General features: G+C 48.2%; 1 protein-coding gene and 1 non-coding gene across 2 annotated transcripts; both read right to left on the bottom strand.

Moving 5' to 3' along the window:
• On the bottom strand, positions 1-62 carry LOC123636228. The gene has a single exon (XR_006734424.1). It is a non-coding gene; the product is annotated as a U7 small nuclear RNA (small nuclear RNA).
• Positions 63-5,160: 5,098 nt separating this feature from the next.
• FCRLB (Fc receptor like B) lies at positions 5,161-10,069 on the bottom strand. The gene is made up of 6 exons (XM_045547208.1): positions 10,004-10,069; positions 9,699-9,719; positions 9,091-9,345; positions 7,217-7,483; positions 6,295-6,573; positions 5,161-6,059 (listed from the first exon to the last, which is right to left on the bottom strand). The coding sequence occupies exons 1-6, from the start codon at positions 10,032-10,034 to the stop codon at positions 5,644-5,646; spliced, it is 1,269 nt and encodes a 422-aa protein (XP_045403164.1). The 5' UTR covers positions 10,035-10,069; the 3' UTR covers positions 5,161-5,643.
• Positions 10,070-11,925: the final 1,856 nt, after the last annotated feature.

Here is an 11,925-nt window from a genome sequence, read left to right as displayed (position 1 = left end):
AGGGGTCTTCCAGTGAGGACCAGAAAACCTGCTAGACAGATTCTAAAAGAGTTGTAACACTGTCATCTCTCTCCTTGATGACCACCAGGGCTATCATAGCTAGTCTTCCCGCTGCCAGCCTTGTCCCCTTCCCATGCATCCTCTGTCCTAGTGCCTGAGGGACCTTTCATAACTCCTTGTGTCAGCCCTGCTCAAATTCTGCAGGGAATGCCTGCTGCCCTTAGGATAATATCTGGCCTCTTGGACTAGACACATCTGGCCCAGCCAACCCCAAAATGCCTTACCTGTAGCAGACACCTCCTGCTGCTGCACCCCACACTCAATGTTCCAGACAATCTAAACCTCTTTCTGTTCATCAGGTGGCCCACCCATGCCTTCTCTTTCTCTCTCCGTCTCTTATGTTTACAACCTCACATCTGCTGTCCCTTCTTTCTGGCTTGCACTTCTCCCTCCTCCTCTGCCTGATGCCTGCTTACCTTCAGCCCTAAGGTTAAGGCAAGCCACTTCCATTTTCCCTAGGGAATACCTGGATGACAAGACACAGTTAACTGAGTTCAATATTTTTACTGAAGAGCATGTGATGGAGATTCATTCTAATTCCCCAAATGGACCAATAAATGAGAAATACAATCTGAGAACAAGGTTTTCTGGGACCCTGGCATGCTTGCCTCCACACTGATGTGTCCCTAACACGTGGCACAATGAGAATGGCTCTTCCTGGAGCCTGAATAGCAAGGACTTAACTGTGTGCTTCCCATGTTCAGTTTTTATTTCCCAAAGATGTAAAAAGGTAAGTCTCAGTTTTTATTTCCCAAAGATGTAAACAGGCAAGTCTCAAACCCTCCATCTACAGACAAGGACCAAAACTGAAAGAGTTTAGGTTGCTAATGCTGAAAAGGCTGCATATGAGAATCACCCTGATCTGTCTGACACCAAAGCCAGGCCCCTGTCCACTCTACTCACACACTTTACATGATAGACTTTGCTTAAGTTCCCCTTGCCAAGATGCAGATACTGTCCCATGATGGGATAGCATCGTTCCAACATCATGTCCACCAGTGAAATGCAAAACAGAGCCACCTTGAAAGGTCCTAAGAAATTGTGTGTCTGCTATCTGAGGAGCTGCCCTGCAGTCCCCCTGGTGTGAAAGGCTCACCTCAGAGCTTACAGCTGAGCAGGACTTTGACTTCTAGGGCTCCCCTGGGGAAGGCACTTTGCCATATGAGAGAGACTTTTGCAGTCCATCCCAAGCCCCAAATTCTGTCTCCATCAGCCTCACTCTGTTTAACAGATCATAAGAATTTGGAGGCAAACATCCAGAGGGAATGTTTTTAATGGCTGCCACACAGCTGTGGAGTTGATCAGACTCAAGGTGGTTTGGAGTCCCAAAGACCAAGAGTGGAAAGCTGGCTCCTCCTGTGTTGAGCTCTCTCTTCTCAGCACTCTCTTGTGTAAAGTGTGGATAATCAAAGGGTCTGCTGCACAAACCTCCCCTCTTGACCAGAGAAGTCTGTCCTGAGCAGACACCCCCACACACACCCACACATACAAACACTCCTCAGGCTAGGAATAAGGTGCTCTCGTCATGTTCCAAGGGTGCTGTGAGTTGAGTTCTGCCATTGTTCGCCTCACCCCACATCAGCGTGGGAGTTACCTGCCCACAAGGAGATAGCACATTGCATCCCTGCATCCCCCACCTGTCCAGTACATAGAGACCTGCTGTCAATTTGGCTCTTAGGACATGTTCATTTGGTGAATGAAGGACCTTGACCCAGGGTGCTGGGTCAATAACAGGCGGCTGTTATTGCAGCAGTTCTTTCAGCACTAGAGATGATATAGGAGAACTGAGTGAACCAAGGACATCTCTGTAGTCACATTCTTTTCCATTTGTGTTGAGGGAAGAGGACTGTATCTTTTATCGCATCCATAATTCTGGAAATTCTAATAAAAGGGGTTACAAAATTAACAGAACAAAAAACCCCTGACTTCCTGCCTTATTCTCCCTGGACACAATTATCTGAGGAACTGCAGTCAGTTGTGGGTCCTACATTCTAAACAAAATGTAGAACAACTGGAGATATGCTCAGAAAATCCAAGATGGAGAAAAAATTCCAAATTAGGAAGAGTTGAAAACCCTGAGGGAAAAAAGTTGAAAAAAAAAGATAAAAGAATATATCTTTAAGAAAACATAGTCATGAGCTAAGCAGTGTCTTTAAATATTTGAAGGGCTATCAAGAGGATTTGTTCTGTGTAACCATAGGGGTACAGTAGGTAGAAGTTATAGCAAAGTAATCGTGCTCATTATATGTAAGGAAGAGCATTTTTTTTAAGACATGGGATCTCACTATGTCATCTAGGCTGATCTTGAACTCCTGGCCTCAAGTGATCCTCCCACCTCAGCCTCCAGAGTAGCTGGGATTACATGTGCAAGCCACCACACCTGAAGAAGAATTTTCTAATTTCTAGAGCTGTCCAAAGATAGAGTGGGCTATTCTTGGGCAAGGGAAGTTTATAAGTGTCTCGAGAAATGATTTCTTAGTTGAACTAAAACAGGCTTGAAGTTCTTTTAAGATTTTTGAGGACCTCCAATTTATCTTGAAAGATGTCCACTTTTATTCTCTGGCCATACATATGTAGGACCATACATAATGGTTTTTGTGTGTGTGTGTGTGTGTGTGTGTGTGTGTGTTTTTTTTTTTTTTTGAGACAGAGTCTTACTGTGTCACCCCAGCTAGAGTGCAGTGGCATCGTCACAGCTCACTGCAACCTCTAACTCCTGGACTCAAGCAATCCTCCTGCCTCAGTCTCCCGAGTAGCTTGGACTACAAGCCCACCACCATGCCTGGTTAATTTTTTCTATTTTTAGCAGAGACAGGGTCTCGCTCTTGTTCAGGCTGGTCTCTAACTCCTGGGCTCAAGCAAGCATCCCACCTCAGCCTCCCAGAGTGCTAAGATTACAGGAGTGAGCCACAGTACTGGGCCCATAATGCCTTTTTCCTAGACATTTCAAAATTTGTTGCCTAGAGCTCAGGGTGTATTTTGTATTTTATTAATTCTAAAACATTTTTACAACTATGTTTTAACATCTCTGAAATCATGATGCATCTTATGATTGCTGCCTTGCATAATTTTCTTTTCTTACATAAGCATGAACATTAAAGCACCAGCATCGAGATTTATAGAATGGTGCAAACAGCTTGGAAGAAATTTCTAGAGACAACAGTGAAACAACTGTTGGTTGTGGGAGAGCTGGGCTGGGTGTTTAATCACCCATGTTTAGCAACATTCCTAAAGCAGAAGTCAAAAGTAAACTAGCTCTGGGTAATTGTAGAGCAAGGTTAAAAGTCTAGCAACAATGGCTGTTACTTTGTTTTTTAATGGCTTCTTTTAAGAAAAGCTGCACTGTCAATGCTCTTCATAGGAAAGAAAACAAGAGAAAGAAAACACGGACATAGATAAATCTGAGTAGAAAAGTGATTCACTTCCTATCTATAATAGATCAGGGATGGCAGAAACCTCAGGGGAACAGAATTGGAAGAGGGAAAGAGCCTAGGTACAAGAATAAAGTGCAATTATCAAGGGAAGGTAGCCTGGGAGGAGAATTTTAAGTGAGATGAGCCTGCATTACAAAGCTCGGAAACAGAGTCACAAAGACCCTTGTAGACCAGGACCCCAGTACTAGATTAGGGTACCTTCTCAGGGTCAAGCAAGGGTCATTGAGGTAAGTTTATTTGATTCTTCCTTTCTGATTTTAAATTAGAAAGGAAGACATACTGATACCCTCATGTCAGGAAGGCTTCCAAATACCCAATCCAACAGGCTAACATACCTTTTTTTTTCTTTTTGAGACAGGGTCTCTCTCTATCACCCAAGATAGAGTATAGTGGCATCATCACAGCTCACTGCAACCTCAAACTCCTTGACCCCAGTGATCCTACTACCTCAGCCTCCCAAGTAGCTGGGACTACAGGCTCACACCACCACATCTGGCTAATTTTTCTATTTTTTGTAAAGATGGGGTCTTGCTCTTGCTGAGGCTGGTCTCGAACTCCTGGCCTCAAGCAATCCTCCTGCCTCAGCCTCCCAAGGTGCTAGGATTACAGGTGTGAACCACCACACCTGGCCTAAAATACTTCTTATTAAGACTTTCATGTTTTGATCCCTTCCTACTTCCCAGTATTCATCTCTGCCTAAAATACAGCCCCCCATGCACATAAACACACAGAATTCTCCAACTACTCCCAATTATTTGCAGTTCCTTAAACATAGTAGAGTCCTTCACATCCCCATGCCTTTGCATCCTCAGCCTACTTGCCCTACCCCTCAACCTTTCTCACATCTCCACATAGAGAATTCTTGCTTTTCTTTCAAGATTCAGCTTCCTTCTCTGAATTCCTATAGTGCTTTATAGCACATTTACCACATTGTGTTGCAATTTATGTGTGCACATGCCTGCCTCCCTGTATAATTTCAGTGACTTTGTAATAACAATATGGTGAAGAATAACATTAAGAAGAATAGGATGAAGACTGCTGATGTTATTCGGGTTAATTGCTCAGAAGGAAATAGAAAATAGGGTTGTGACTGAATATCTATCAAGTAGAAGTAAAGGATGAGAGGGTACAGTTGTTACCAGCTCTAAGCCTTAACAGTGAAACTTGACTAAAAAAGGATGTAGACCCAAAGAGAATGAGACCTCCTAAAAACAAGTCACATCAGCCCTGCAAAGAACTGATGGCTCCAGCAGACAGATGGGGGACCCATGAATATGAGACTTTCAGGGAGCACACCCCTTAAATTGCAATTGAAATAGTCTCTCACTTTTCTTCAGGTGACAGTAAAGTCACCATGCAAGATTGGATATGGACTTGTGCATGTGTGTATCTAAGTATGTTACTGTTGGAATGGTTCAGGAAGAAAAAAAGGTGCTAAAAATGAGAATTCAACTTTGAGGATTTGTCTGAAACTTTACTCAGAGATTTCTCAATAAAAATTATCACTTCTCTAATTTACCGCTTAGGTTAGCATAGCCCACCTACTGCTAGCAGAGCCCATCAGTCTATCTAGTTACGTTGAGATGCTTCTGGATGAGTCTAAGAACTCTGACCCTTATCACTTAGGAATAGGAAGTCCACACAAATACCTTTCTTTCTCTAAAAATAAATGGAACCCAGGACTTTGAGGATATAAACTCATTAGTAATAGAACTGAAAGTCTTTTTAATATTAACAGACAGAAAATTCATTATAATAATTACAACTTGAGTCTAAAATGTTCTCAAGTGCTTAGTTCCCTCAAGGAACTTAAGTGCCAAAAAAATTGCCCATGCTGGGCAAGGCTTATATGAAGAGCTAGGGATGACTAAATTCCCTTCCAAAGGTAAACTGCACAGTAGTAAATAACAGGTTTCTACTTCCTCACTGAATTCTATGAGGAGAAGGAAGAGATCCGAGAGAATGCTTGTGGTTACAAACTGCTGTGTGAGGTCAAAATCGTCAGCCACCACACTTCATGGGCCCTTCTTTAAAAACCACAGCAAAACAAAGGGAAGCAAACAAAGATGGCTTTGACAGGTCTCCACGTGAGGGAAAACCGGAGAGATCAGGGAGGAATGACCCTGAAGAGGGGACGGTAGCTGCCCTTTCAGCTTTCCACAGGACTGGTCTCTGGAGTTCCTGGGCTCACGGCAAAGTGGGAAGTGGGGGTCTCGGGTGTTCCCCTGAGCTCCGGGAGAGCCTGTGGCTCCTTTAATTCCAGGACCACCCGGCTCAGAAGGCCTTTGAGCAGCTGCATTTCTCGGAGCAGAAGGTCCACGTCTGGTTTCAGGGCTCTAGGCGACTGTTCCAAGATCATGGGCAGAGCGCAGGCTGGTGGCCCAGCCGTGGGGGCGCCGCCCGCCGGGAACTGCAGTCCCACGGAGGTGGTGTTCCGGACGGAGGTGACCGAAGGGACCGATCTGGACACAGGGGGCTTTCTGAAGGAAAGCGGCATATTACCCGGTGCCAAGGCTGCTGCCCGCGGGGCCGGGGCGGTGGTGGAGATCAGGTCCAGGGCAGAGCCTGTGAAAGCATGACGCCCTGAGTCGTTGCCCCTTGGCTCTGGGGTGGGGGAGAGGCGTGGGGCTGCGAGGGGAGCGAGGGCGGCTGGAATAGGGGTGGGAAGGGCGGCGATGGGGAGATGGGAAAGGGGGGGCGGGACACGGGAGGGAGAGATGGGGGAGACTTGTGGGTGCAGAGAGGTGAGGCAGCACTGCTCCCCGAGGTGAGCATCACGGGAGGGCGTCCTGTCACTCACCGCGCCCCGGAAGCTGCAGCCACGGGCTGCGTTTCCGGACACTGCGGGTGGCAGTAGCCGCCTCGCACCAATACGATTCGAGCTCTTCGAGCTCGGGCTCCAGGACCGTGTACTCGGCGCCCCAGTCGAAGCGGCGCACGGCGCGACTGTACTTGTAGAAGGCGAAATGCAGCGGCGTGTCGCGCTTCTGCGGGTGCAGGCGCGTCTCGCAGCGCAGGACCACCACGCCGTGGGTCCCCTCCAAACCCATCACCCTCAGCACCGGTGCCTGGAACAGCTCTGCGGAGAGGGCGAGGAGGAACCAAGGCTTGCTTGTCTATGGCCCTGCAATTCCTCTCTCCCTCTCATTTTCCGAGAGGGCTCCTCGCCGACCGGGAGGCCAAGACGGGGTGGGAGCAGGTTGTGTGTACGCGTGGAGCGAGGGAGGAGAGCCTTCCGAAATGTGCGGTGGGGACCGAGTCCCGGAGGGACGGCAAAAGCTTGAAGGGAGGTGGGACCAGGCCAGATGCTTCCTATCTCATCCCGTCTGACACCCAGCTCGACTTCTCCAGGCTAGAGGAGGGTACGCAGCGCCTGCCTCACCTGACGGTAGGGAGCAGCTCCCTCGTCTCAATCCCACAGCGCCCCTACCACTGCCGCCGCCCTTCTGGCTGGGGCTGAGGCCCGAGCTGCCCTCTAAGTATGCGGTCCCCAGTCAGAGTAAGATGCCAGGGTGTGCGTCGGGGAGAATGGGCACCACCCTCCGAGCAGCCTGCAGGTCAAGCACTCAACTGCGAAGGAATGGACAGCGCCCAAGGTCTAGCAGAGAAATCCGCCAAGTGGCAGCTATTTGAACCTCCACCCCTCCTTTCCCCGCTTGATTCCTGTCCTAGAATTTCCCAGAGCTCGTTTGCCACCCTCCCGGGCCCCAGGTCTCTCCCACCTTGTACAGTCACAGCCACCTTGGAGGAAAACATGGGCGCGCTCTCCACTGGGATGCGCATGGTGCCAGAGCACTGGTAGCGTCCGCTGTCGCTGGCGCGCGCCTGCAACACCGTGTAGTTGGCGCTGGAGTGAAAGTAGCGCACGGCCTGGTCGTCGTGGTAGTAGTGAAGCTTGTAGACCACCTTGTCGTACCAACCACGGCAGCGCATGACCAGCGGCTCGCCCTCGAACACCGCAGCATAGGGCACTTGTAGGATCAGCCAGTCTATGGCAGACACCACAGACACGCTAGACTCCACAGAAAATCCAGTCCTGGAGGTGTCCCATCCTCAGCCTCCCTGTTTTCCCCCCTTAGCTGCTCTTTCTCATCTCCCACCAACTCCAGCCCCTTTCTTGAGTGGGCAGGCCTTCTCTGGTGGTTGGCACCCAGCAGCTTCATAGCCCAAGATGCGTTCAGAGGTGACTGGGGAGGAAGGAGGAAGGCTGGTCTTTCATTAGGCACTAGGGAGGCAAAGATGCGTGGTTCCAGTCTCAAGGAGTATTGCCCAACAGAATCAAGTTTAAACTCCTTAGGACAGCAGCACAGCCTTCCTGACCTGGGCCCTGCTTACCTCTCCAACACCATGTCAGTATTCTCCCCTGCCTCATTTCTTTGCTCTTCCCACCTTTCACTCCTAACACAGACTAAGTTCTAGCCATGCTGAACTGCTGAGAGAATTAGCCCTTCTCTGAGCCCAAGGCCTTTGTCCCTGTATTCTCAGCCAAAAAGTCCCTCCTTCACCTGTTTAAGCTGAGGTCTACTTGTCCTGCATGTCTAGGCTTAGACCTTATCTCCTCTCGAGAACCTATCTGACAACCTGGGACAGCTTTAGGTATTTCTCACAGCACTCGGGATTTACCCAATCACCATGATCATCATAGCTAACGTTTGCATAGCCCTAGCACATACTGGATGCCATTTTAGGTGGTGTACATTGAGAAAAAATTCTGCAATTATTAGCCACAAGCTGTATGCACTCCCAGTCTGTAAACAGTAACCATTCTTTATTGTAGTCAGTATATTATTGCTCTCGCTAACAATTTCCAAATAAGAAACCACACAGTACAAATACAAAGTGTGTGTAAGTGTTAATCTGAGCATTGAGTGATGTCCTTTAAATTCTAAATACAGATTGTGGCCCACCAGGCCAAGATTATATAATATTCCCTGTGAAGTAGCCAATCCTGTACTTCGATGAACAAATTATTGTTATTTTTTTAATCCTGTTTAAAAACCCTTCAAATATCTCTGGAGAGTCAGTTTCTCAAATTACTCTTATGTATACATGTCTGTAATAAAATTTTGATCAAGTGCTCTATTCAATTGCTGCTTTTATTCTTTAGCAACGTGTCATAATTCATTTTTAATCCTCACAACAGCCAAAGAGCTAGATGCTTTTATTGTCCCTACTTGACTGATGTGGATACTGAAGCACAGAGATGCATCATACTGTTCAATCAAGAGCAATTCTTCCATCTGTGCTCAGCCTGCTTAGGGACACTCCCTTTTCCTGCTTTCCTCTGCCATTTCCTGCTCATACCTCCCCACTCCCCAAAGTTCTCTGTCCAGTGACACAGGTTCTCAGAGCCTCTGCTCTTCTGAGCTGGTCTCAGAAACAAACAGAAATGTTCATTTCCCTCACATGGTGGCAGGAGGGTAAGGCAGGCACTTTGGGGCTAGGCTGCTTTATTGCATCTCTCACATAGTGCCATGTTTACTCCAGGGACTCAAGATAGGCCCAAGTGGGGCTCTTGCTTCCTGCCCCTTGAGAGTGACCCAGTATCACCTGAGGAGACATGTGCTCCTCCTCCCCCCATGCTCAGACCACTCACCATTGGATACAGAGAGGTGGATGGGGTCACTGACGGGTGCTCCCCGTGTCTGGCATCGATATACCCCTGGAGTCTGTACCTCGATGCTCTTCTTATGAGAAGGCAAGAGTAGGTGGCCCAAATACCAGAGAGTGTTGATGGGCCGGAGCTCCAGAAGTAGAGGATGATATCCATCACACCTCAAGGTTACCCGTTCCCCCTTGAAGATTGTGGTCCAAGGTGGGTGTAGAGACAATATGGGCTTCTCCAGAGTAGCTGGGGGGCACATAGAAGGGAGAAATGTGGAAAGAAAATCAAGGTGAGGTGTCCAAAGATGTGGTCTGAGGTTGGGAAATCTTAGAAAACTCTAGCTTCCAGGACCTAGCCCAGGTACTAATCCATCTCCGCAGGAGGAGAGACCACATTTTTGAGGCTACAAACTCTCAGTCCATCAGTCAGCACCCATTTCTAAGTGTATACAAGCAAATTTAGCTACAGGGATTGATGAAGAGTGGAAAGAGACACCATCCTGGAACAGCCAAGAAGTGGGGAGTCTACTTGAGCTGATCACATAGGGGGATGGGAGTAGAAGTTGTAGAAAATTGGGATGAGGAATGTGTAAGACTCACCAGCTTGCCCACTGCTTGGAACTGCAAAACAAGCAAGAAGGGAGAAGAGAATGTTGGAGATGAGAGGAAAAGCAGAGACTCCTAACCATGTGAAAGACTGAATGTTGTCAAAGCCTATTTTTCTTCTTCTGCCCCTGGTTTCCCCAGCTCTGAGAAAGCCCCCTCTTTTTACCCCTTCAAAAATAGATAATGAACCTCTTGGGATGTGAGGATTGAATGCCCACCCCCACACTCCCATACCCTGCCCCACCTTATTCTCCACTACCCAAAGTCCTTCTGCCACTGCCACCACATTGAGGACTCACCCAGGAGCAGAAGGGCTGTCAGTGCCCACATGACGGATCTGCCTACAGCAGCTGCAGAAGGATGGAGATGTGCTGGCATGGGATGGGGAAGAGAAAGAAAGAGGTGGCCAGTGGCTGACCACTGAGGCTAGGAGATACTGCGGCTTCTCCCACCCATTCCTAGCTCCTAAAAATAGTGGACTGGAGAGAGGAGGAGACAGACTGAATATGTGTCAACCCTCAAGTATCCCAAGAGCCAGGCACTGTCCCATCTACCACCTCTATAGCCACCTCACAGCTCAGGCCAGCCCTGACTCCTACAGTGAAGGCCGGCACAGCTTATGCTCTCTGCAGCACGAGATAGCTCAATACAGCCCCAGGTTCCAGCAGGTGACTCTGCCACCTTCAGGCTCCCATCGACATCCCACCCCACCTAACCCCCTCCCCACCTTCCAGCCAGCCCTGCAAGCCTCAACTGAGGAAGACACATCTTCATGTCCTCAAGGTCCACCCAGGTCCTTTTTTCTCCTCACTCACCATGACAGACATGGTGTGAGGCCTAATGAGGTCAATGTTGGGCAGCCTGTATCCAGAGCTCTCATCCTCCCACAATGAGGAGACAGAAAGGCATGACTCACCAACCACTTTGGCATGGCCCTGGTGTCTAGTTCCCCAGTCAAGGGGAATGTGTTTCCCCTTTTTCCTCCGTTCCTGAAACCCTAAATTCTCAGAAATTTGAAAACTCTTCTTTCCTACCCACCCTGATGATCTCACCCTGTGGCTCCTCCACTCCTTTGTCCCTTTATTCCTTCCTTCCACCTGTCCCTGCAACCCCTCCTCAACCACACGTCAGTCCCAGAACTCCTGACCTGCGGCACAGAAGTCACTGCAACAGCCCCTCAGAAACTTCTCAGGTCCAACCTCCAGCTCTACTTCTTGTGCTCTCCGAGCCATGTGACCATACCTGAGCAACGGGGAACCTGAATTTTCATGTAAATACTTAATGAAGTTTCCAACCTGATAGTATGTCTCATTAGACGCTATCCTTTCCTCAACTGTGGCTGTTTAGAACCGGGGCACCTCCTTCCCTTGGAACGCGGGCAGGAAGAAGATCAATTGTCAGACACTGTCAACTCTCATTAAGATAGTATCTTCCCCTCTTGCTGGTGCCCAAAGTTCTACTCTGAGGATTCTCCCATATTTTAGCTTAATGTGCTGGCTAGTCCCTGTTAAAAGTGCAAATGACTCTTAGGGAAATGTGACTGGTTATTTAAATTGTGCTCACCGCTTCAGATCCTGTTTTGAGAGCAGGTTTTGATTAGAGAGAGAGAATCATATAGGCCTATAACTAGGGAGGTATTTGATAAGGTGCCCAGGAGAGTGGGGGAGGGAGAGAAGAACTAGGCACTGAGAGAAGAGATGATCAACTGCTGGCTTTAGGAGTGCCCGGGCTGAGCAACACACCTGTGCTTCCCCACACCCGGCCTGACTCCTTGTCTCAGGGCCAGTATGGGGCCACATCACCCACATCACCCACATCCTGCCCCAGAGAGCTGACTTCTTCTGCACCAGGCCTCCATCTCTATGACAAGAATGCAATGCCATTGTCAGCTCTCCTCTTAGGCTACACAAGACTCTATTTGGCTTCTCATCACCCAGAACACAGATCTCAGCCCTTTACTGTATTCCAGGAAAAAAATCTGACTGCCCCAAACATTTATGAGCAGTATTGTCTTTCCTGGAAATCTTTGGAATCATTGGTAACGTTCATATCATACAGTCAGAATTTGGCTTGAAAAATCTCCTGCACAATGTTTCTTTATTTTGGGCTCTTCTCTGAATTATCCCCAAATTGGATCTTTTTCTTCATCCAGAATTTTTCCCCTCAGAATTTCTAATTCTTCACTCTTTTACTATGCAGAGAAATTTAGCAATTATCACTT

The sequence above is a fragment of the Lemur catta genome, chromosome 3, assembly GCF_020740605.2.
Source record: "Lemur catta isolate mLemCat1 chromosome 3, mLemCat1.pri, whole genome shotgun sequence".
Classification (NCBI taxonomy): domain Eukaryota; kingdom Metazoa; phylum Chordata; class Mammalia; order Primates; family Lemuridae; genus Lemur; species Lemur catta.
The sequence above is the reverse complement of the archived record's forward strand: the minus strand, read 5'-3'. Positions and strand labels throughout refer to the sequence as shown.